General features: G+C 44.6%; 1 protein-coding gene across 11 annotated transcripts in view; it reads left to right on the top strand.

Annotated features, from left to right (window-relative positions):
• The window catches only part of LOC119179860 (japanin-like-RA2), a 162,797-nt gene that overhangs the window by 48,562 nt on the left and 87,197 nt on the right, over nucleotides 1–27,038 (top strand). For 7 of the 11 annotated variants that reach the window (XR_012884937.1, XR_012884938.1, XR_012884936.1 and 4 more), the window contains exons 5-8: nucleotides 6,135–6,218; nucleotides 14,624–14,661; nucleotides 15,737–15,793; nucleotides 18,785–18,925. Coding sequence is in view for 8 of the 11 variants with exons in the window: in XM_075869297.1 (XP_075725412.1) it covers nucleotides 6,135–6,218; nucleotides 14,624–14,661; nucleotides 15,737–15,793; nucleotides 18,785–18,925 (320 nt within the window). In the remaining 3 variants the exon portion in view is untranslated. The remainder of the gene's footprint in view (nucleotides 1–6,134; nucleotides 6,219–14,623; nucleotides 14,662–15,736; nucleotides 15,794–18,784; nucleotides 18,926–27,038) is intronic. The other 4 variants (XM_075869293.1, XM_075869291.1, XM_075869294.1 and 1 more) reach the window with 4 other exon arrangements.

The following is a 27,038-nucleotide window of genomic DNA, read 5'->3' as shown; positions in this document are numbered from 1 at the left end:
GCATATCATAAGTGTCATGTTTGCTGCGTAAGTGGATGACCTTGGTCATCCACTTACGTCACGTAACACCTAATTTGGTATATAAGAAGCTAGCGAAATGGCTGCGAGCGCAATACGAGCGTAGCAAGTAGTCATGTTTTACATGACCTGTATGTTATGACCATCATGTTTGGACGTGTCAATCACTTTCATGCTCTATTGACATCACGTACTTGAATTTCGCAGAGATGAAGCTAGCGAAATAAGCCCAAACACATCGTGAGCATGGCATGTAGTCATGCTGTTACATGACACGTGTGCAGTAATTTATATGTTTGCATCAGTCACATAACTTCGTCACCCATTCACTTCACGTAAAACGATATTGTGTGTGTGTGTGAAGCCAGTGAAATGACCGTGAGCACATTGTGAGCGCGGTATGTAGTCATGTTTAACACGACATACATGTCATGATAACCATGGTTTCACGTGTCGTTAACCTTCGCGGTCTATTCGTATCAAGTATTACAAATTTAGCAAATGTTAAGCTAGTTGAACAGCCCCGAGCCATCGTGAGCATCGCATGTAGTCATGTTCTTACAATACAAGCGTAGGATGATTATGATTTGCACAAGTTCATTACCTTCGTTTTTTATTAACGTCACGTAATACCAAATGGCGTGTATGTGAAGCCAGCAAAATATCCGTGAGCATAATGAGCGTGGCATGTACTCATTTTGTTTGACACGCATGTCATGAGTATCATGTTTGGACGTGTCATTTACCTTCATAGTCTATTCGCATCCTGTACTATCAAACTTGGTACATGTGACACTAGCAGAACGGCCCCTAGCACACTGTGAGCATTGCAAGGAGTGATGTTCTTACATTATACGCATATGATTATTAAGATGTTTGCACCCGCCACATGCCTTCATCTTCTATTCACGCCGCTTTATGCCTAATTTCGGGTATTTGAAGCCAGCCAAATGACCACGAGCACATGGTGAGCATGGTATGTAGCCAACAACGTGCCATGTCACGTTAGAAAAAGCAAGCAACTCAAAACGTGCAGCGCACTCTGCAAGAAGAAACCAAGCACCAAATTTGTTCACTCATGACGAGCGTGCAATAGCGGCTTTAACAGCCCAACACTTAAGGCACGCTGTTCAAACAGAAATACGCACGAAACGAGCACGAAAGTATGCACAGTACAAATACAAACAGCTTTCAAAATTCTTCCTGCATGATGTGCGAGTAGTGCGATCCTTCCGTAGACGTGGCCGTGGAAGTGTGCGAAGTGACCTTCGTTCTCTGAATTCAGAGTCTGAGAAGCGCGCGTGCTCAGGAGACGACATTACAGCTCCCCCAGTGCCAACCTGTCACGCCTTCTCGCCAGATATAACTAAATTGCGATAAAGTTTCGAAGCTCTGATGACTGTTAAATGGTGTACGGTATATACGAATGACTTGCGATTAGCAGTCCAGGTAACGTACACTCTATGGCATAATGCTTAACTCCATGCACTGAGAAGTGACAGGTTAATGGTTCAATTCCTTGCGACAGGTGCTTGGGTTCGGTTTCTTCTTTGGAATCTCTTAATATATATTTTTTCAACTTCTCTTCCGGGACGGAAGTATGACAGTGGAGCCAGTGTGGACCTCAGCATAAAACACGTTCTTAATAAAACCATTTTATACCGGCATCCACCGGTACGATGGTCACGTGTTCTCATTATTCAGATGATACGGGTAGAGCTATTGAAACCAATTTAAAAGAAAAAAATTCTCAGCATATCCACGGGGTAAATGATGATTAGTGGGCGAAGCTGCTGAGGGTGAATCATCGGTAAAGTTGTGACTGTTCAGTGAAAGTTCGCCCACTACATCATCAAGAAAGACGTCAGAAACACTGTGTGTGTATACGTACGGCAGGGTCCTCGCGCCGTTGCCGTGACGCTTGGGCCTCTCGTTCTCGAACGCTGGGATCTTGGCGGCGGCGTCGCACAGCGAGACGACACGCTTCAGCCTCCCACTCTCGTACAGCAGGATTTTGGCGGCAGCGTCGCGCAGCTTCGCGGAGTACTTCTGACTCGCGGTCTCGCACATCGGCATTCAGTCTGCGAGCAGCGCTGCCACCGCCTTGCGCGCTCGTCGTTCTGCGGCCTTATACATCGGGCAACTCCGAGCACCCGCCAACAGCGAACGGATTTTATTACAATGCTCCCCGCCATCTAGTAAACAATCGAAAAACTGAACAAGAGGCAGCCATGCCATCTAGTAGCTAATGCAAGAACTAAACTAGAGGTGGCTACATACATACACCGAGGATGGACAGACCCACGCCTTAAGGAGCTTCGCCCCTAAAAGTTGGCAGACCCTTAATCTTCACTTTTAGAAGTTGAACGCGATAGCGAAATCTGGCCCTTCGTGCGCCCTTCAACCGCCAAGTGCATACTACCACATACTCCCTCATGGTCGAGCATCAGTTGACCCAGACGCTGCATGAAGTGCCGCTGTTAAGGCAGTGTTTGTAGTGTTCCCAATCGCTCGTTCTTGAACGTTAGCATCGTGCTGGCTTGTTAGTTGTGGGACACTACTTGACATGAATGTCCCACAGGGACTCAATGATGAACAAGACTGCGCAGTTTGGCCACTGCCCTCTGCTGGAACGGCGCTCTGCTGTAGTCGAGACATGTTTTTCACAATGTCTCACAGATGGCACACAGACACACGCACACACACACGCACGCACGAATGGTACATAGAGGTTTTTGATTTAGCGCGAAAGTCGCATGGCCTCCAAGATACAAGCTACGCGCTCGCCATCTAGGAGGCCATAAAGAGTGTCACAAGGCCTCAAAGATGGCAGCACCTAATCTCGCATTTGCTGTTTGATTGATCAACGTCTTTGAAAATGCATGATAAATTTTGCGCTATAAGGACATTGTTGTCCAATTCTAAAGCTGCTTATAGTTCCTGTCTGTTTTTAGCAGCGATGGCTGCACTGTCTTGGCCTTTTTTGGCGTTGTTTGATGGCCTCCCGAATGTTTCTACAAAGCGCCGAATGGGCTCGTTTTCATTTTGACACGTGTTGAGCAAAATGCGTTAAGAAGATTTCTTTTTTTACATGATATTTGCGTAGTGCTTTTCTCCGAAGCAGTTGCAAGTAAAATCGCGGCTTTGTATGACGTGGCAATTTTTTCAATAGACCAACGAAGCATTAAACGTGCAACGAAGCATTCATCGTGACTTTAGCTATGTCAACGGAAGCGGAGGTAATTGGTCCAAGTGTCTCCAGCTCTGGCGCAAATATTGGCACACGAACCCTGCCCACCTTGCAAATGTGTCCTGGCCGACAGTCGCGGGCAAGTACTTGGGCGTCCCACTCGACGTTTATCGAGATAGTGCTCGGTATTCGCAAGATAAAGTCAAAGATACGCCGGAAAAAGCCGAGAATGGAGGGGGGCGCGTTTGTTAATATTTTCCAGAGCCACCGTCTGAAACCAGATCTTTATAAGCAAGCTTTCGTAAGTGCTGTAGGTGCTGCACTACTCACGTACTGATTTGCAGAAGTTACACCGTATCTTCGCCGTAATTGTGTGGGCTTCGCACTGGGAACGATGCCGCCGTACTAGCGTGTTCAGACGGGTCAAAGACGGGAGCCTTGGCCTTGGTATTTGTTTTTGCCACAACTTATAAACATGTTTTTTTTTGTTTTTATGGACTTCACCGTTTTTTTCCAGCGTAACATGTGTCGATTGCGCCTCGGTAGATGTCTCCCTGAGTATGTTGCCACTGCCAAAGCTTGTTCAGGAGGTATTGGTGGATTCTATAGAGAAGTTGGGTCCAGTATAAAATTTCTTTCTGTGAGATTTACTAAAAATACCTGTGAGTGTAGAAAGAAAACAAGTTTATTTGTGTTCCCAGTGCCGCTTTATCGGGCTATGTACAGTAGAGGACCAGGAAGCAATGCTTTATGAAAAGTTGAAACGATGCATGTGCAGCCGGGGACCAAAAATTTCTTCTCTAAACTGCACTCGGGCACACTGCCAGTGAAACTGTTCTTGGAGGCGAAGAGATGTTTTTCCCATTTGGGAATCGCATTGCATAATTAGTAAGGCACCCAAAACAGTTGACCTCGTCTTCTTGCATTGTTGAGAGGGTGTGTATTTTTCGGACATGCTGCAGAGAGCTATTAAAAAGGACCTTCCCTCGGACCCGTACGTAATCTGGTTCCTGAATGTTGAAAAGGAAGACGGGGTCCCCTATGATGCACTCATGCTCCTGGGCCTCCACTATATGTGTGGAGATCGAGAATGGCAGGCTACCATTTCGACAAAGATGCGCGGCCCACCCGAGCCTATCTTCGTGAAAGCATAGACTGGGTTCTTTCTGTTGGTAGAGCTGCACCCGAGCCACGCGATCGGCTCCCGTGGGTAGGGAATCTTGTGACTCTGCCCCAATTTAAACTCGACGACACCATGTTTATGCTGGTTGAGTAAAGTTACCTCCTGGGTGCATTGTACATTGTGTGTTTTTTCGTCTGTGTCTTTCGTGTTATATGTTACGCTAAAAAACCAGGTAATAAAAATAAACATTGCGGCTTTGTGATAGCACACCTGCTTGCCACGCGAATGGCCCGGGCTCGATACTCAATAAGACCGGAAAGGTATTCCTCGTTTAATTTGGTTTTTTTTCTAAATTTTTTGTGCATGGACGATTCTTCGCTCACAACCAACGATGCTGACGCCTATGGTGGAATTTTTGTGACACGAGCTCTCCAACGCTATCGCGTTACAAACTTCTACTGCCTGGAGGTGAAGCTCAACCTTTCCAGCTCGTGATAACAAGCGCCTGGTTGTCCACCAACTGAGCTCTATCGGGGCAGATGCACAGAACTTTACAAATGCGCCTGTTATGTCATACGCACGCTCTCTCACATGGTGCTTTTTGCTGGTGGGTGGGATTGCGCAGATTTCTGTGAGGGGACAAGAGAAAAATGAGGCATGACCCTTGCTAGCACTGATTGAGAATGATTTTTTGGTGACGCAGTGAATTTATGACGCCTGAGATTGTGCGTGGAAAGTCCATCTTGGGTACAATAATTAAAGTGTCTTTATAACAGTGAAGAACGCAGACTACGCATAGAAGAATCGCCAACGTAGCTTTGCTGTTTGCTTTTCGCTTCGGGTTAGTGCGTGATGACTTATTGTTTGAGTAGTCCGGGTTCGAGTTGTGCCAAGGGTGCTGTACTGCCGACTACTTAGGATGGAACAGTACCGACCAGCAACACTGTTGGACTAAGCAATGCAATAGGGCAGCGACGTGGATAGCGGTGAATGTCTTGTCTTGGGGGAGCCAGACAGAGGCCAGTGGGACGTGGAACATCTGCATGCGTTCAAGGCTCAAGCTACGAACACCTGCTTCCCGCGTTGCTGACGCGCAAAGTGATAGTATATGCATCAGATCTGGCTCAGGTTATCCTGCTACTCAGGGGCACACACCACGTGTGCTTCTCTCCCTAATTGATGAAACCGTGAAGACGCCTATATTTAGTACCTTTGTTTCATATGATTAGGTTTATGTCATGTTTGGATGAGATGAACAATGCGCTGTGCCCACGTATACGTTGACATCTGCAGCTGCTACAACGACTAAATCACAATCACGAGCGTTAGTCGTCACGATGTAAATATGACACTATGCGCTACATTGTTGTATCAATGTCGAGTGATCGTATAGCTCCCAAACACCAACAGACATTGTACAAGCTCTCATATATCACTGTACGACAATCACTGCTTTTGTGAAAATGAATTTTACTTTACTGTTATACGGACTCATTAGACGAGGGTTCAACAATTTTTAATGAATTTCCCAGGCTTCAAAGGAGTAAAGAATGTTTTGGTCTGAATTCCACAGTTTTTCCACAGCCCTCTTTCTTGAAATTGAATGTGACTCTAATTTTGAAAATAGTTGGAGGTAGCTCTTCCTGGTGCAGTACCAGCGCATAATTTCGTGTTGCCTGATTTACGTAAGCAAAGTAGGTCCTAGATTGGTTAGTTTCTTTTTGAACATCGTTAACGGAAGTCTTTAGTACTATGCAGCTGTACACGTTTTGTTGTGAATATCCTTCTTTTTCAATTCTCCAGTTGTGGAGGGCCCGGGAACTCTATGTGTGAACCATACCTTAAACCCCATGCTATGCAGAGATGGGGCCCACTTGCAAGATATAGGTAAGACATAACACCTCTAATTCTCATGCTTTTTGCAAAACTATAAAAAATTATAAAAAACCATAAAATTGCCTTCGGATTGCAATTTATGCAAGTATACCTAGGTTGCTGCACTTCCTCTGAATTTAATTTTTTGGGTGGCGTTTCAAGGCTAAAGTTAGGATTAACCCGCCAATGTTTTCCTATTCTCGAAGCATTAAAGTGGTGTAATTACTAATACGTATAGCTGACTCCCGTCAGAGGGGCACTGTCTTCTGTGATGTTTATTTGCCAGAGTGTTTTTATTTACTACCCCAAAACGTCAGCAAAATAGCATACAACCTCAATGCAGCGACTGTTTATTATTTTGCAAATAAAAACTTTTCGCGTTTAATTTTCATGCACTCCAACCGCCCGTGACGTATAAGCTCAACGTAAGAATCGTATGAACGTAGCCGATCATTCGGAAAACAGGTGCGCGCTACTTGTCAGTTTAAAGGAAACATGAAAGTAGGAGTGCGACCACTCGAAATCAGCAAAACTGCGACATTGCGGACACTTTAAAACATACAAGAAAACATATATTGAACGTGATAGGAAGGAGTCACACGGAGAGAACAAACGCGCGAGAAGGATAGTCATCCGAGCACTAAGCTGGGCTATGTGTACTGGATTACGTGGTTGTGTGTATCATATCATTAGGATAAAGGTAAAGTTGGGCACAGTTAAGCGCGAGAGACTTTTGCTTCTGTCCGGAGGGGGAAGCATAGACAGCCTGTAGAGTTGAATTTGGTGGAGGAGGTGGACGACAGCAACCGGGTGACAGCGCATCCATCCCGCGTTCGCCCCGTAGTAGATAGCATATTCGGCGGTGCAGTGCGCGCCCACTGCGAACGACGTTGCGTTTCGGCGGCAGGGGAATTTCGGTCGCTGTTGAAAGCGGATGTTTCAGTGTGAACTAGGCTAATGGCTCACGATGACTGCATGGGACTAGAGGCAAGGAATTCAAGTTTGCTTCTTTGAATTATGCTGTGGTGGCTCATAGCGAACCAATTTGAAAATTAACATTGTAGAACGCTTTTTATTGGACACACAAGAAATTCTAGTGTCCAACTACAACTTATTATATTACCTAGAGACGCATGCACATCACATTTTTTTTTACTTGAAGGCACTGCAGCAGGTGGGTTACAATATCCAAGAAAGCACACCTTCATTGACACAACACAATTTGTTCTCTTAAAAGCCATTTCAATTTGTCATGAAACTAACAAAAAACAAATTATCAAAAATAACATCTGATAAGACATTCTAAAATCCTAATCAGCCTTGCGCGAAGAGGACTGTTTAGGTACATTCATTTTCGAATATGTGTTTAGCATGATATTTTTGACATAGCAGCTTTAACCGCAGTTTATTTCGACGCGATGATACTAATTCCTATCCTACATAATTATTTTTTTATATTGTTACAGCTGTCAATCTTTAGTAATTGCTTGGGACAAACCATCAAGCGCTGTACGGTATTTTTAATAGTTGCCACCTAAAGACATATGACAAGGAATCTCATACGGAACAAGCATATTCAAGCATACGGTGAAGGTATGCTAAGTACATCGTTGATTGCAAACATGCCGGCGCCTGTCTAAGGCTTTGTTGTATGAAGTATAACAATTTGGTGACCTTCACTACCACTGAATCAACAAGAGCATTCCATGAGTGGTCCTCCACGGTTTTTAATTCGTTCTCCAGCTAACCGCAGCTGCCCAGAATAACCTGCTCTTCCTTTCCTACCGCAACACCCAGCGTTTCAGGGGGGTTCGTCAGTTCCTTCAGGGCACTGGACAGCTATTTGTTGAAGGTGGTCACCAAGTTCTCGGCCACAGGCGTCACATTTATTTTCTTACACCATCTTTAATTCTGTCTCCCCCTTCCTCTGCAGACGCTGAGACATTCTTCCACTTAGGCTGCAGAAATAGTGTCTTTTGCACACTTCATGCTCCTCCTCCAATCGCTCACAGCACGTCAGCTTTGTCTTCGTTCAACCTTACAGAGTTTGGAAATATCAATGATGCCTTTTTCACACAAATATCGGTTACACGCCACGCTTGAAAACAAAGTTTGGGCTTGAATAGCGCTCATATACGCGCTCATTGGGGAAATAGGCATTTATAGGCACCTATAACATTTAAGGCACGAACACTCAAAATAGGCAGGTATACACACTATAAAAACACCATAAAAACCCTATCTAACCTCTAATTCATGCTCATGTATTCAAATGGCATGATAGGAACGCAAGGCACAAAACAGGCATTTGCCTATAATCCAGTCTCTAGGCGTAACTGCATATTTTATTGCTCTAACTATTTCACTTTGCTCGTCGAGCTCAACCTTGTTAGTATTGTGTGGAGCTTGTTATTATCCACTATAATTGGGATACATTCGATCCACCAGAAAAAGTAGGCGTTTATTTTGAGCTCGCTGAAGCGTATTATACAATAAACACAATCAAGGTGACTTACGAGCGGGAAAATTATTGACGCACGACAAGACGAGTAGTGCAACTCTGCTCGTGAGCTACCAGCTGATCCTCAATCGTCGCTGTCACTCTCAGCCGGTTGACAACCATCTACGTCCAGTGAGAAATCCTCGACGTCAAGACGGTTTCTTTGAACATCATTGCTGCAAGTAATCTGAGGAATTCTCCCCACCAAACGACTTCGATATAACAAACAACGCGTCATTCACCACGCACAACACCCACATGGCGTCGCTCACCACGTTTGTTTGAGGGAGCGGAGATCATTTCGCTCCGACACCTGGCAAGAAAGGAATCGCTTGCAGTGTGCCGTCATCTATCAACGAGCGTAAAAAAAAGCGTCGCAGCGTAGGCCAAGGTTTTTAAGCGCAAATAGCGAACCTGCGCTATTTTCCGCATACAATCATTGGTATGAAATTGATGCACTACAAAAGCACTGACGAATGCTATGCGCACGTAAAACAAGGCGAGTTCTAACTGAAATGGTCTGACATCAACATTTAACTATTCAAAGTGGCTGTAGAAAATCTCGCGAAGTTGATATGTGTACTCTGCGGGCTAGAATCAAAAGTGCGAAAGTGCGAGTTGGCACGTATTTAACCAAGAACTTCACATCTCGCAAAGACAAACCTGAATTATCGTGTCACGGACAGTCTGGTATATTCACTGATGCACGAAACATACAAAGTGGTTTGTGTAATTTCTTGACAACGCGATAACACTGCGACTAGCACCGCCAAACAAGGCAGCATTTGGAGTGTCTGCCGACTGATCATCCTTGAGAGGACGCTCCTGAATTCGGCTAGGCGGCGTGACAGTCTATGAACATTGCGACTTGCGCGCGCACGCCACACCCTCGCTATATCGAAGGACATCCTTTCGTTTTCCAACATTACTGTATCGCGCAGCGTAGAGTTACCGTATATGGCACTTTTAGGTAGCAGAGTTGCGCCAATAGGTTCAGATGTGTTGTGAGAAAACCACTCACCACCCGTGTAGAAGCAGCACTCGTGCTTCAGAATACTAGCACTGCTTTATTTATATTTTTTGATTTCTTTATATTTTTAATGAAGGTGTGAGCAAAGCTGGGTTGATGCAGTTACGTCTAGAAGCCTTGGCTTCACGCTTAAGTTTTTGGTATGTAATAATAAAACAAAGTAAGTCGGCTTGTTGAACCGTTGAGATTTGTATTTTTAATTGAATTACGCATTAGCTTCGTTTTCCCTTCCGCTTTTTCCCCATTTACAAATACGAGATTACTTTCGCACTTTTGATCGGGATCGATTCAGTTAGCAATGCAATTTTTTCGTCGCATTGAGCTCATTCGTTAAATGTGTGAGAAAGCAAGCTATAGTTTCAACGTCTTCAACTGGATCGAACAGCATAGTGGTCGAGAGTGACCGTGTGACGTCCATGTTACGCGCGTCTCTCGTGTTACGATCGTATTACCATGGCAGCTCACGACAGCTGATGTGAATCGTAATTCAGCAGTCCTGTCGCATCCAACATTTATTTCGCCTAAGTTTTGAAAGCTACAATATATTGATGCGCTGTCTTCAACACCTTGCCGGTTCGAAAGGCTCTAGTGTAGTTTCTCTATTTATTTTTAGCCTTATACCCTTCACACCAATTTTGACGTATGCAGCTGACACCGGCTGAAACACTCCGCATGCATAAGTTATTCACGGCATGTGTGGGTAATACAAATAGAGCAAGTTTTGCAGTGCCACCGATAGATGAAAAAAGTCAAGTGTTCATTTCTTCTTCGCTCAACACTAATCTTGTATAGCAACACTCGCTGCACTCGCATCTAATCACATGGGCTGTACGTAGTACAATTCAACACATAATGCCATTGCTACCATATTTCTCGCAGCCAACAGGCATTACAGTTACAGTACCCAAGAAACGCGGCGAGAATGACAACAACAGCCGATGTCAACAAATCTTGACCTGAACAGAATCAGCAAAGCATCGGCGTCGTCTGCGTACTGTTGACTTCTCTGCAGTGCAAATGAACCACTTATGACTACGTGATGGCTCTTGGTGAACAGGGTCACCGAACGTCTGCACGCGGAGCGAGCAGAGATCGGAAGCAGCGCAACTCTTTTACCTAAAGGTAGCATATCCAGTAACTCTAACGTAAAGCGTCCAGCAGCCCATTCACCCATTTTCTCGCGCAGAACAGTAGATAAGCGTTTCATTCATACAATACAGACAGAAGACTATCGTCTTTCGACACAATCTGTAGTCAAACATGCAGATACGAGGCCAATTTTTTTCTTTCATTTCCTTTTTGGGGCCCTTTCTTTGTTGTGCCAGGAGTTACATTTCTATGCGCTTGGTCATTTACTGATAAATAAAATGGTGAAGCGCACAGTGGCCGCTGGGCATATATAGCTGCCCCTCCGACTAACTCTGCTTTTTATACTCTTTCATCGTCTTCGAATTTTCGCGAAGCGGCGTGTTCACGTGTGGAAAGTGCCCCTTGTGCGGTGTGCCCTGCTTATGGTTACGCATTATAGTTATGCCTCACGTTCGTCCCCACGTGCACTTCTTCATGTGTGTGTGCAGTGCGCGCAACGTCCCCAAGTCGACATCGACTAAGCATCCGTCGATCGCTTTTTAGTGTTTTATGCGAATCTCGTTCACATGAAAGCCGACAAGAAGAGTGTTTGGTATGATTACATTACTAAAGTGATATGTAGGGTTTAAAGTGCCAAAACCACCATATGACTATGAGAGACGCCGTAGTGGAGGGCTCCGGAAATTTGGACTACCTGGGGTTCTTTAACATGCACCCAAATCTGAGCACACGGGCCTACAGCATCTCCGCCTCCACCAGAAATGCAGCTGCCGCAGCCGGGGTTCGAACGCGCGACATGCGGGACAGCAGCCGAGCACCTTCGCCACTAGAGCACCGCGGCGGGGTCATTCCTAAAGTGAGGTAGGAAGCACAAATCCTCAGCCAACGTCTTGAAATTTAACAGGCGATACCAATTAGAAAAGGAAAATTAACAGGGCAGAGCAAGGTGAAATTTGAGAAGAAAGAATGTCAAGGACAAGGGGACCACATACCCTGTCACACCACGAAAGTGAAGTTCTTGTTCTTGTGGTTCACAATGTTGTTCTTGCTGCTAACACATTTTTGTCCAAGTTTTATTCTGTGGTGATAAATTCTGGCAGTTGGTATTTTTGGAGCTGTTCTTGCAGTCTCCTGCCCATTATCTTTACTGTGAAGTAAAATCATGATTTTGATTTAAACTTTTCTTTCGAAATGTGTGATTTGTAAAAATAAAAAAAATCTTTCCATTACTCCACCTAGAAAATCAAACATGTTGGTCGTATGCAGGCGACTGCCGCTTGTCATTCTGTTGTCTAATACACTCGCCGTGGTGTTCCAGCGGTTATGACGTTCAACTGCTGACGCGCATATCATGCAATAGAACCCCGTTCATGGCGGCTGCATTTTTGATGGAAACGAAAATCTATTTGTTTGCTGTACTTGATCACCAGAGGTTTCGCTGCTCGGAAGCATCACGGCAGAAAGACATTGTCTCGGTCTTTTGATCCCGCAAGATTGGCCGCTTCTTTAGACCTCGCGGTGTCACAAGCGATTGAGGATGGCCATCAGAGTCTCTACACTTCAGGCGCCTTCCGCTGATTGATTTGTGTGGTTTAACGTCTCAAAACCACCATATGATTATAAAAGACGCCCTAGTGGAGGGCTCCAGAATTTATCACCACCTGTGGTTCTTTAACGTGTACTCACATGTGAGCACACGGGCCTACAACATTTCCGCCTCCATCGGAAATGAAGCTGCCACAGAAGGGACTCGTTTTGGCGACCCGCGGGTCAGCAGCCGAGTACCTTAGCCACTAGACCACCACGGCAGGGTTTCAAGCTCCTTTCGCTTTAAAATGGGTTTGAGCGTCCACGAAGCACCAGTTCTCTGATTACCAGGGCAAGCTCAAAAAGGGATAGGCGCGCCGCAGCAGAGGTACGGCGGGGCAATTCACTGTAAAAAGCCGACGCGGAAGCCGGTGCTTTGGACACTCCCTTATGCAAGGTACTCGACCCAGAGTGCTGTTTCCTGGTTGAGTCGGCGTCGTGGCTTCTATGGTTACTCAGCTTTCGTCAAGCTCCAAAGGAGCCCAAATATTGCACCATTACGTGATCATTGAAATGAAGGTCTGGAATGCAAATTTTAAAATGTAGGTATCGTCCGGAAATGTGTAATTCTTGATATAGATTCTACGTTTTTTGTCCGAAATTGGTTTTAGTTCGGCAACTCAAAATACTGCAATGAAGCACAAACAGGAATTGTGCTGGTTTCGAAGTGTATTTTTTGTCATCGTTCGAACTTTCGTATGCTTCATTTCAGTCCTCCTGCGAAAACGTTGGCACGTGCTCTATTCATTAAGGCACTCGCTTTCGGGTCTGTAGTCTCCGGTTTCAAACTTTATACCTCCAGAGCAACGCTTGCATTGACTCAAGCGATGCTTGTATTGACTGACATGTGTAGGGCCTCATAGTGGTGGTCTAGTGACTAAGATACTCGGCTGCTGACCCGCATTTCGCGGGATCCAATTGCGACTTTGGCAGCTGCATTTTTGATGGAGCCGAAAATGTTGTTGATGATGTGCTCCAATTTGGGTGCACCTTAATGTAACCCCGGTAGTCAAAATTTCCGAAGCGCTCCACTGCAGCGTCGCTCATAATTATATGGTGGTTTTGAGACTTTAAACCGCATATATCTATCAAATCAACTGGTGTAGCCTGTGAAAACGGGGTTGAAAAATGAAACTCTATTCAACCACAATACCCTTTCACACCTACACCTGACACATAGCGAAAAAATGTCAACTAACTATTATCCAGACCTTCCGTTTGAACCCGGATGGCCTAGGCACGAAAGTGAGTGCTTGAACACTAGGCCACATGTTACATACATGCTATATTAAATATCTAAATTCCTGCAAAATAGGCAAAGGTGCGCTGAGAATTAGCAATAATTGGAGCTAACCAACAAACGGTTATTCCTTGAATGCACTTTCCCGTCCCCAAAAATCAGACCTCCAGACATACAGCATCTACACCTTTAAATCACCAATAGCAGTTGTGGAATAGACGCCAATTGCGCGGTTGGCGCGAAACGTGCTGCGCACCAGAGATGTGCGTAGCCAATACACTGGCTACAAACAGGTGCTAGTGTCTTGCCAACAGGGTGGCCAGACGCTCAGTGATAGACTGGTGTGCACGCGCGTGTTGTATTCCTGCCTAGACGTAGGTTATTGGGGGGGAGGTCACTCATGAATACCGCTTTTTGGGGGGGAGGGGCGAAGCTCTTTAAGGCGTCACCCGATTGTCTTCGGTAGAAACCACCTCTTTCGGGTATGTGCTACAGGAGAATTCAGTTCTTTGAATGTCCGCTAAACGGTGTTACTTGTATATATAACCAATTTATGATGAAAAGATACGAGATGGTCTTATTTGGAGCGTTCCCTAGACGGACGGACATACAGACAGACAGACAGACAGACAGACAGACAGACAGACAGACAGACGGACAGACGCACGGACAGACAAATGGAGCCACAGTTGGTCGGATAGACGCACGGATCCACGAATAAACGAATGGACGCTTCGCCTCACTGATCATCATTCGATCAGTTCTTGCCTCCATGAATATGCTGTGAATTTTTTAGTATTACTGTGAAAAATTCTTTGAGTGTTTGTATGGGATGCTGCGATCCTTTGAGGCAGATGGCCTAAACCTCTACACGTTAATTACGAATATACGAGGGTTTCACCAATTACGAGTAGTAGGACGTCTCACGTGATCTAAGTATTGCCGATTTTTTCTTTTTTATTGCTGTTCAGGTGAACCCATTGACGAAAACAAACCACTTGAATATCCGGTAAGCATTGCTTTCAATGTTTTTGGATTATTAGAAAACCTCAATGGAGCTTTTCATCAATGGCAAAATTTTAATAAATTTCGAGACGCACAGAAAGCTTATATGGAAAGTCACAGTACCAACATGTAGTGTAGGCAGAATTTCTACAGGGTGGCTTCATAAGCTGCCACGGTTTACAAAATAAGAATTAAGTCAGAACGCATTTTCTCCAATACAGACGGATGGGAGCTCTTTCGGGCGGGAATGGGAAAATAAATTGTTCTTGAAACTGAACATCAGTTGATCTTCTACTGTAATGGTCAAAAATATGACCGGCCGCAGTCTTATAATTGAAACAATTACGGGACCTATTCGAGTGAATTAACGTATGGAGGGCACCTGGCGCCCCCTTGTGATAGGTCAGGTGGCCACCCCTCTTATTTGGCCTTTTCGTGCGCAGGCCGTGGAGAGAAGTAAACTTGTCACCAACAGGCGTAGATTTCCCGCGTACGCAGCTCCATGAATATGGCGCCATCGAAATGCCACTTCAAGCCCAGAGCCTTCGCTTACAATATAACGAGTCCCGCAAGCCAACACGGGTCACTGGCTGGAATACAAAAGTGCAAGACATGCAACACATTGCAAAAACAAGAAGACCGTAGAGGAGACGCAGTCGCCGCCGGCCAGCATCACGCCGACGGTATGCTGCGGTGTCAAAGCACAAAGCGTATGGGACCGGCACCAAGCGCCAGCCATGAGGAATGTACTACGTATACGTCGAAGTCTTCAACTCAAAAGCCATTTAAAAGGTGCCTCAAGAGAATAAAGGAACGTTTCAACAAGTGTTACTGTCGTTTTCTGCTTATACCTTTCAAAAGGAGTCACAAAGATAAACGTAGAGAGTCACTGCGCCATTACCCTCTTAACAAGTTTAGGGTGTATGATAGGCGCATAATCTAGGACGCCGCCTACATTTTAATGCCACCACTGCTGTGTTTCACTTCGAGCAAAATTATCACCCATTAAAAAATAATAATCTCATATGGAGTGTTTTGGTTCCTGAGTGTACGCTACTTCTGGTATCTCCGCACGACAGACTGCTCTGCTCAAGTTGATGCTGCCGGTACAGATTCGACGAGAATCTACATTTCAGGTGAGCATGGTAACCTGATCAGGCAGCCTTGCCAAAAAAAAAAAGGAGATGGTTGCAGAGCTTCATGCTGCAAGCATGTGCATGAATTCTATGTGTTCTTCAAGCGCTCTGTTGAGCGCAGAAGTACTACAGATTGTTGTGCTTGCTTTGTTTATGCGTACTGAGCCATTGATATTATGATCACGTTTTGCAGTTGCTTCTTCGTTGGGCCGCAAGTAACAAGGCGTTAGCCTTAGCAGCTATAGCCAACTAACGGCTAATATTACTGAGAAGAAAAGATTTGGTACATCCTTCTGATGCAGAAATTGATATATTACACGAAAGTAAGACGTCTCTTCGCTGAAACAGTTCAATGTTTCTTGCATGTTTATAAATTTTGTCTTTTGTTTTAATGTCTTGAGCACGCCTAAATTTATTGCAATAATGTGGACACCTGGTGAAACATATTCATCAGGACAACTCCCAAAGACTAACGATTCCATACTTTTTCAGGGACACTGCATAGTACGCACCAGAGCGCCGCTTAAATCAAATTCAACCACGGACGTTCGCAAGCCCTGCTAGCGAAAGCTAATTGGTTTTCACCGAATAGTTTTGAGCTCAATTTCCGCTGCAGTGAAGAGTGTGTGATTTGTGGGTTGACCGCCGTCCTGTGGAAGGGCTTGGTATGTGGCGCCGTGTTGACGGGCAGTGTCCTGCTGAAGGGTCACCTAGGCGAAGTACAACCATTTAGGTCTTTAATCGGTGTCCCTATGAGAGTCAGTTTGGTCGCGATGCGCTTAACTTCACAAACGTGAGAGGCAGAGCTCCAGAAACATTTTCGGAGCTCACTGCAGAAACCATGCTACAATGCGTTTCAAGTACTGCCAACGCTACCTATAAGGCGTAGGTAGTGCGTTCACTCCAATACTGGTATAGAGATGCTGTAGTGCTGGGGAGTGATTCTCGTAGTGTCTACTTATTGGACATGTCAATTCTCGCTTTCAGTTATTGGCTGAAGCACGGCGAGCAGCGCGCGCCTGTTTCCGGCCTCTCTTCCGCAACGTCATTTTCATGCCCCGCAGCTTTCACAACTCTCGACACGAATGAGAAAGACAGATAGCGTTTCACCGAAGTTAATGCTCCCTCCCCCCCTTCTTTACTTTGCTTCTGGATGCACATCACGGAGACTATGCATGAGCTCTATTCACTTTAACCCTTAAAAGAGATTTAACTAGGTCACACACCTGGCGCACCTGGGAGATAAGTGCGCATTTCATGCATCGTTCTTCCGACAGTCCACACGTTCATGCGCAAGATCAGCCTTAATTGTCATGGCTATCCTGTTACTGCACAGTTCGTCCGCTTTCTTCCTCGTTCTACTGCTAATGTGCTGGCGGGTTCGGTCCGTCAACGTGCTCAAGTGTGCCATGACGTTTTGTCTCGCCCTATCTACGTTTAACTGAACGCGCTCTGGCGAAGTGTACATACCAGTGGACACAGCAACCATCGCGTACCTAGACAACCACAGCGTAGGTGTTCCTTGTAGGTATCAGCGTCATATTGCAGTATTTTTCTGCCGGGCTTTTTGGCGACAGCACCACCCCGACAAACGCAGAAGAGAGGTACTGAGGAAATTATCGTGTGATATATAACTCGCGTTTGTAGGACTTCGCAAATGTGCCGACGGTGCAGGATGTTAGGGGTCCACTATTTATTGCCGCAGACCATGGCTTTGATTCTGAAAATTTCTTCTGGCTTCTTAGTTCAGGTGCGAAGCACTGGAGGGTGTAGGTAAATCTTTCGTACTAGAAGCTTGTTCTAGTAGTAGTCACTTTTCGTTTTTTTAACGATTTCTCACTAGATGGTGTTGTGTGCATATGTGCTTGGAAATATTATCGTTAGATGGCGTTAGTAGTTTTCAATTAGTTGACGACTAAAGAGGATTTATGGTGTTAATATACTAAAAAATGCACAACATATCCACCTAATGAGGGATGAGGCGTTGGGAGAAGCGTCCATTCGTACGATGCGTGCTCTTCTCTGATAGGAGAGGACGGACGAACAGACGCACGGACGGATGGACACTTTGCCTCACTGATTAACATTCACTCTGGATATGCAATGACTTTATTATTTCGTGCTTGAACCTTTAAAAGCATAAGGTTTCTGAGAGAAATATGTCAGTGAAGTCTTGGCGAACCCAACATAAAATATTTCTCTGTAACAAAATCACAAAATATCCCCGTAGTGAATGATGATGAGTGGGGCGAAGTGTCCGTCCGTCTGTCTCTGTGTGCGTCCGCGCAACCATCGATCCGTTTAAGAATGCATCTGTCCGTCCGTCAGTGCGTACGTCCAACCATCTGTCCATCCGTCTGTGTGTCCATGTCTTACCAACGAGGCGACGAGCACGAGCTGCCGCGGCGCTCCACGAACGCCGCTCTGCTTCGTCCATGCACCACCACTCAGCTTTTCAGCCGAGTGGTGGAGCATGGACGAGTCCGTAGTTTGAGCTATCGGTGAGTGCTCAGGAAATAAATGTTAAACTAAATATTTGTTAATAATTTATACCTGAGGCTTAAGAACCAGGTGGGCATGTGCATTTATTTCGTAGTTATTACCATGACCGACTATTGAACATACTACCTCGAATCCACCAGTGCGGCCATTACAACTCTACATGCTTATGAGCTGATTTCAGAAGAGGCATAAAACAGTTTTGAGTGGGAATGGCTATTTGTATTTCGAAAAATGAAAACCGAATTTCTTGTAGACACAGGCTCTTATCATCTTCTTCACACAAAGCAGCTTTCTCCTAGCTACGCTTCTCTCACCATGTACTTCATCTAGCTGTAGCAGAGCAGCAGTGCACCATTCACATTCAAGCATGACAAGGTAGTACTGCGAGAACACACAATAGTAATATGTCTGCGCACTGCTTTACTTTTTTTCTGCTCTGGTTGTTGTCACACTGTTAACCAAAATAAAAAGAATCTCTTTTGTTTTCAGTTACCTGCTTCACAAAATACTCTTTACCTTGTGGGTTACTCCAAAGAACTTGAGAAGGCAGAGTACCCCTGCGTAGCGTCTAGTTTCTCCAGATTTGGAGAAGGATTTATTCACCGGTTTCTCCTCTTGAAAAAAGCAAAGGTAAGTGACGCTAAAAAATCTGCAAGGTAATACCCAATGCGAGCATCTGTTTCACGAGAAACACCCAAAGAGTACTTGTTCTTGTTCACCTATTGCCTGAGGCGCCTTCCCCAGAGGGAGATCGGCCAGGAAATAAGAAGATTTATAAACTAATGTGCAGTTATAGCATAATGAAGGTTATACAATACAAAGAGTACAGACAACCTAGCTAATTGTAGTGATTGATTGTGCATACAAATATTTAGGTAGAGAAGAAAAATTATTCTTAAATTAGAGCAATACTGTTATTTTCATACTAATATAATATTGTAGACACGCTAAAGTAAAAATGCAACATGATTAGTCAACTATTAGTTTCATTCATATATTTCATGACAGCCGCGCATACTTTCGCACTGGGGAACCCGGAAGTGGGGGCTTGAAAAGACAAAGAATGACAAGGACAGATAATTTCATACCTATACCACGTAAAGGTATTTCTAAAAGGGTTTTTAGCACTGTAGTATCCACCTACAGGTCAAAAAGAAATAATCTATTTTTTCCAGTTCCCTCGAAATGCTCGCAGTGGCGAAGGTGTCTGAGCAGACCTATAACAGACAGACAGGCAATTAACTTTATGTGATCCTGAGGAGCTTTCGCGGGAACCCCTCTCGGGGACCTGCGGAAGCCGCGGGCCGCGTCAAAGTCGGTGCAGGGACACCGTGATTTTTTTATTCAGAATACTGTCACTCCCGTGATGGGATTATTACAGGAGTGGTGTCTCATTGTACATTGTAAAAACAAGCAATTTGTAGGCCTATGTACTCAGATTTGGGTGCACGTTAAAGAACCTCAGGTGGTCGAAATTTCCGGAGCCCTCTACTACGGCGTCTCTCATAATCATATGAGGGTTTTGGGACGTTATACCCCACATATCAATCAAAAACAAGACATACACAAACTAAAAATACATGTTGCAAGCACTAGAAATTTCAAGGAAATATCTCAAACATAGTGCAAAATTTGCCGTAGTGATAGGCGTAGGGTCTTTATGAATATAAACATCGCATGAATTGCTGGGGCAAGCAAAAAACAAATACAAAACGTAATTGTATAGACAGAATTAAAACTTGCTACATCATCAATTAAGGAAATCACGGGTGAATAAAAGTCAGCACACTTTTGCTCGCTCGGTTAACAAATTTAACGACTGTCAGCTGTGTCAACACGGTGGGGTGCAGGGCATTCCAAGCGCATAAGGCTCGCGGAAAAAAAGGGTGGCCAAAAATATTGTTTTTGAAGGGATACTCATATAGTGTGTGACAATGCTCATTTCGTGTTTGGCGCTTACTGTTAACCTTGACATAATTAGCCGGATATATTTTCAAAGAGTTGTGTAGCACCAGATACAAAAATCTCAGGCTATGAAGCTTGGCGCGGCTCGCCAGGGTGGGCAGATCCGCTCTTATCAAAAGAGCAGTAGGTGAGTCGGTACACCTATAACAGTTATAGATAAAACTGACTGCTTTGCGTTGTATTCTTTCAAGCGCGGCTACATGTTTGTTTGTTAAGAGGAACCAGGCCACACTCGCATATACGAGGATTGGGTGGATAAGCATGGTATGCGCTAAAAGTTTTGTTTGGGGTGTCAAATGACGAAGGGTTCGCTTAAAAAAAATAATCTGCCGAGTGCCTTCTTTGCAATACGTTCAACATGCGCAGTCTGATTTAAGTCGGACGTTATCAAGATGCCCAGATATTTGCAGGCAGCGACGTTGCGAGTGGGACATTTCCCAGCGAGTACGAAAAATTTCATGTCGCTTTTTTCTTTGTAATTTACATGGTGACCGTTTCCCCGGTATTTCTTTCCGTTTGCCACTCTAGACACCATGTTTCGACCTTTTTTAGCGACTCAACTAGTTTTAAATGATCCTGGTAGCTGTCTATTCGCTGGTACAGGATACAATCATCTGCGAACAATCTTGTTTTTACATCGGCTACGTCAGCAACGACTATAATAAAAAAAAGAAAGAACATGGCGCTTAAACCAAGAGCCTGGTGCACTCCCGATAATACTGGAACCGTGTGAGGCAGATATGTGAACCATATTGAACAAATTGGTAGCAGTCGGTCAAATCGTTTTCGATCCGCTTGGTCTTAGGTCCGTTTCCCAGCATACTGGTTAGCTTTTGGATCAGTTTGGGATGGGAAACGCGCTCAAAAGCTTTTGACAAATCTAAAAAGACTACGTCTATCTGCGATTGATCGTTCATCCTATTGGCAAGGTCATGCAAGGTCTCAACCAGCTGTGTGACGGTAGATAGTCCACGACAAAAACCGTGTTGATTGGAATGGAGAGTAGCATTTTCTTCTACGTATTCGGTAAGAGACTTTAAAATAATATGCTCAAGCATTTTGCAGGAATTACACGTAATAGAAATTGGTCTGTATTTAGATGGACAAGACGGGTTACCAATTTTGTGAATGGGAAGAATTTTTTCAATTTTCCATTCCGATAGAACCTAGCAATCCTTAAGCGATTTGGAAAATATAAGAAAAAGGTATTTACACGCAGATTCAGCGTAACGCTTTAAAAACGCATTGGGAATGCCGTTGCATCCACTGCCTTTTTTCCCATCAATGTTCAATAAAAGTGATAGCAAACCCGGCTCAGACAATTGAGGCCAGCTTAAAGCACTTAAATTTTTACCCCGAAACTGAAGCGGCGTATGTTTACCATTGTCAGCGGTGAAGACAGACTGGAAGTAAGTGTTAAATCAGTTAGCTTTCATTAATTCCTGCTCCGCTGAAACGACAGTAGGGAGGAGGTTGTTTTTTGAACCAAGATATTGCCAGAACTTCTGGGGCGACTTTCTTATAAACTTACTTAGTGTTGTGCTGCAGAAGTCCTTTTTGGCACTACGGATTTTCACCCTCAATGACCGAGACAAGCAAGCTATTTTTTCTTGGAAACGTCGACTGGGCTTGGTTTGTTAGATTTTCTTAGTCTTTTTATTTTACGTTTAGTATGAATGATGTCACGAGTGATCGAAGGGTTGTCTTTTTTTTTTACTTTTGCAACCTGTGGAACAAATTTGGTCATACAATGGGTAATATTAGCTTTAAATTTAGCCCAAATTACGTCAGTCACCAAGGACTCATCAGCACATGTATCCCGAAAGTCGTCATATTCATGCTCAAAACACGTCATAACTGCCGCGTCATCGGCTTTGTGAAACGCCGGGGCAGACTTAACCAGCCCCCGCATGCAAGCGGGGCATTGTAGAGGCAGGCTGCATGAAACCATTTCTGATATGATAACCTCTCCAGGGATTCTGTTAAGATATCCGTGGATGGGAAATGATCACTGATAAAAATAAGATCTAGTAAAGAACTTGATTCCTGTTGTTCACGGGTTGGCGTGGCAACAAGTTGAGTGAGAATAAATGACAAAAGGTACGTGCAGTAGCTCGCCCCAGTCAGGCTTTGTCAATGTTCTCTTCAGAATTACCATACTCAAGATACCACAGTATTCTTTTAGGGTTCTCAACACTAAAATATTTAATCTCCTTTGATAGCACACACTTGCACGCACTGTATAATATTGACAAGTACAGGGAAGTCTCGATACCAATGAACTTCGGGGGGCCGTGTCAATTAGTACGGTATTTTAGGTCGTTATAGTGAAAGCTCATAAATTAACCGTTATTACTTATTTTCCACCGACCAAAACTACTCGCCTTTACATTGGTGGGTCCTTGAACTCGTTTCTCACGAGAAAAAACAAATTCACAAGTGAGCACCAAAAAATGCATGTTTACTTAAAGGCCAACTCCGGCGATTTTTTGACCATGTTACGGTTATGGTGTTTCTATGTTCCTGAGGCACTCTTTTCGCAAGCCAAATAGCTGAAATGCCCAGAAAAAGTGAAGATAATTTTTAATAAGCTAAATTGTGCAATTCCAAAACCGTAACCGAAGAGAGTGCCCTGTCTGCGTATGACGTACTATTTGGTAGAGCTGGAGGCCGTATACTGGTTCCGCCGGCGCGGAGTATGAGAACTGTGAAAGCCAGTCCAGCGAAGCACCGGTCAAACACCACAGAGGAAGGAAGAAAGCATTTCTGTGCTATCCCCGTGCCAAACACTACCACCGTCGCCTTGTAGTAAGCGCAATAAACACTGTAGCGGCCAAAACAGTCATGCCATTGGCTGCATCACTTCCGTTGACATGCCTGAGATGACGTCACACAGACAGTGTTGCCAATAACTCTGGCAAGTGAGGTGAGCTTCTCGGGGAAATCTTTAAAATTCATTTGGAAACAATCAGTGCATTATTCAAACCTGTGATTTGGCATAAAGGACGAAAATGTGAAAAGGAACATTCCCAGTGATTTTCGTTGTGATTCATTGACCCCCGAAAAATCACCGGAGTTAGACTTTAAGGGGCCCTGCAACACTTTTTGAGCATGGTCTGAAAACGCTGCCGATCGATATAAGAGGCTCCCAACAACGAGCGAGCCAAATATAGTGCAGCACACGGCCTGGAATTCACAAGAAATGATCCAAGTCAGCTAAAAAGTGCTTTTTCTTTTCTCGACAAATGATGGAAGACGCTCCACAGCAGATCCACCACTGGAGGCAATCGTCCACGCCACCGCCTCACGTCAAAAAAAAAAAAAGCAGCTTATTTCTTGCGCGCCACAACCAAGGCTTCCTGCCAGGTGTCGCCGTCGGCGCTAGTGTTTTCTAACCATCATGATGATAATGATGGTGGCGATAAACGCTCACAAGCACAACGCCACCTATCGCTCAATAGTTGTGACCCCGAAATACAGCTTTTGCGTGAAACACATGCGCCACGCGGCGCAAACAACTTTACAGGAGATGTCAGCACCCTCACAATGAACAATCTAGAAATTTGCCCTGGATTTAAGCATTTTGGTACAAGCATACATTTTGCGCGGGTGCCCCGCCGTCGACGAAGCGTAAAGCATTGGCGGCAAGCACGGCGCACTAGGCGAGCGCGAGCGCTGGGTTGCGCCCGAATGAGCGCAAGGCGGGCAGATGGGCCTGCACGTTTGGATGTAGCTACTTGCCATTCTTCGCGTGACCTTCCAATTATATGCTATCGCATTGATTGCTTCACATTTGCAGTAAAGCTGTGACTTTTTGTGTTATAAACGTCTCTTGTACCACGTCGTCTCTGTGTCCATTTATTTTTACAGGACACGCACGACAAGCGTGATGAATACAGTATAGTCCTTTATCTTTCATTACACTGTGTAATGAAAATAATACCCGTGCTGCTGACGCTGGCCGCGTCAGCAGCACGGGTAAGTGAGCTCTGCAAATATCTACCTCTAACTTTAGCAATTTTGGTTCTAGGAGGGTCAGAGTGGTGTCTACTTGTTCATGAAGAAGCAAGGAGTTCAACCGCTACAAATACTGCTATTACAAACGAAACTTTTGATTTTTAGGAGCGGAAAACAGTGTGAATCTGTGGAAACAACAACAGTCGGACCACGTGTTTTTTACGATCGCTTGTAGCTTCGTTATTATTCTACCGGGAAACTTCTTACTTTTAAAGTTGAAAGTCCTCAGTGTGGACCTGACGCTACTGAAGTTTAATCAGACTAGGTTTATTAGTTCCAGAGTTATTCTGCAATCAAAATTAAGCCTGATCGCTAAAAAGAATAAATTGGTAATATCACCTCGCAAACGCATTTAAATTTTGTCCGCTTAATATAATAATAAACCGCACTCCACAGGCTACCAGGAGGCTCAAATTCGTACACTCTAGGCCCTTAATTAGGGTAGTAATCAGCAAAAAGCTCATTTCATTAAAACAAATTTTCAAAAGGAGCTACAAACGCCACCAAATAATAGCTAATATCTTCTTTTAGAACACAACAGTCCGGTATTTCCGTGTAAAAATAATTTTGATAGCTTAAGGTAACCGGTAGATACAGAGTTAGAAAGAATATAACAAGAAACGCTAATAAACGCGTGGCGCCCGCGTATTCCCTCGCTCAGAGGAGGAGGGTGGCGCACTGCTCGGGAGAAAGGTACCCCCGTCAGATCAAAGTCTTGAACCACGTGTTTTGTTTTTTTCCCCTTACGATCGCTTTTAACTTTGCTAATAACCCACCAGGAAACTTCTAACTCATACAGTGCAAAGCCCTAGTTGTAGACCTGTCGCCGCTCAGGTTTCATCAGGACAGGAGTAATAATACCGGAACTATTTCGTGACCGAAATTAAGCCTAATCACTGAAAAGAATAATTTGGTAACATCACCTCGCAAACAAATATAAATATTGTCTGCTTAATATACTAATAAACAACACCTCATAGGCTAATCGGAGGCCCAACTCCGTACTCTCTGGACCCTTAATTAAGGGGGTAATCAGCAGAAATCTCCTTTCATTAAAACATTTTATAAATATAACCACAAACTTGACTGATACACCGCTGAAACCTACATTTAGAATAACAATCCGGGTGCGGCGATGGAGTAGTGGTTAGAGCATCCGCCTCACATGCAAGAGGTCCGTGGTTCAAATCCCGGTGTCGCACAGTTCCGAACCGGAAAAAAAATCCGCGTGTTGATGGAACTGCATTTAGAGGCCTGGGGTATGGCCTCACCGGTACCCACCGCCGGAAACGCACTCCCTCACCAGAGAAGGATTGGCCACCATGGCGCAGTATCTGGACACTACCTCCCACATGCATACGTCAAATAACTTACGGCCCTCAGTTCCCAGCAGCTGCGAAGCAACTGATCATAGCGGCGGTCAGATCTGCAACGCAGCAGAAGGTGCTAAGAATCTCTGTACTACAGGCCGCCATTGGATCCTGAACTTGGCAACCTTTAACGCTAGAACTTTATCTAGTGAGGGAAGTCTAGCTGTATTATTCGAGGAGCTAGAGGGTGTTAAATGGGATATAATAGGGCTCAGTGAAGTTAGGAGGACAGATGAGGCCTACACTGTGCTGCAGAATGGGCACGTCCTTTGCTATTGGGGCTTGGCAGACAGAAGAGAACTGGGAGTGGGGTTCCTAATTCACAGAAACATAGCTGGCAACATAGAGGAATACTATAGCATTATAGAAAGGGTGGTAGGTATTGTGATTAAACTGAATAAAAGATACAATATGAAGGTAGTACAGGCTTACGCGCCTACATCCAACCATTATGACGCTACAGTTGAAAGCTTCTATGAAGACGTGGAATCGGCAATGAGTAATGCAAAAACACAGTATACTATAGTGATGGGCGACTTTAATGCAAAGGTAGGGAAGAAGCAGGCTGGAGACCAGGCAGTAGGAGATTATGGCATCGGCACTAGAAACGCCAGAGGAGAGTTACTAGTAAAATTCGCAGAACGCAATAATTTGCGAATATTGAATACCATCTACCGAAAACGAGAAAACCGCAAGTGGACACGGAGGAGCCCTAATAGCAAAAATAAGAACAAAATAGATTTTATAATGACTGCACACCCAGGAATCGTGCAGGATGTGGAAGTGGTTGGCAAGGTACGATGCAGTGATCATAGAATGGTGCGGTCTCGAATTCGCCTAGACTTGCAGAAGGAACGACAGAAACTGATACGCAAGAAGCCAATCAATGAGCTAGCACTGAGAGGGAAAGTACAGGAATTCAGAGTGTCGCTGCATAACAGGTACTCGGCTCTTAGTGAGGAAACCAACCTTAGCGTAGATACAATGAATGATATCTGACGAGTATCATTACGGAGTGTGCAGTGGAAGTTGGAGGCAGGGTAGTTAGACAGGACACTGGCAAGCTTTCCCAGGAAACGAAGAACCTAATTAAAAAGCGTCAAATCATGAAAGTGTCGAGTACAACAGACAAAATAGAACTGGCAGAGCTTTCGAAGTTGATTAATAGACGTAAAGTATGCGCTGTAAGAAGGTATAACATGGAGAGAATTGAACACGCTCTAAAAAACGGAGGAAGCGTCAAAGCAGTGAAGAGGAAACTTGGGATAGGCAAAAGTCGAATGTATGCACTAAGGGACAAAGAAGGCGAAATAACTACTAATATGGATAGAATAGTTAAAATAGCGGAGGAGTTTTACAGAGATCTGTACAGTAGCCGAGACAACCACGAC

The sequence above is a fragment of the Rhipicephalus microplus genome, chromosome 7 (genome assembly GCF_043290135.1).
Source record: "Rhipicephalus microplus isolate Deutch F79 chromosome 7, USDA_Rmic, whole genome shotgun sequence".
Classification (NCBI taxonomy): Eukaryota; Metazoa; Arthropoda; class Arachnida; order Ixodida; family Ixodidae; genus Rhipicephalus; species Rhipicephalus microplus.
This window is presented reverse-complemented; position numbering and strand designations above follow the sequence as displayed.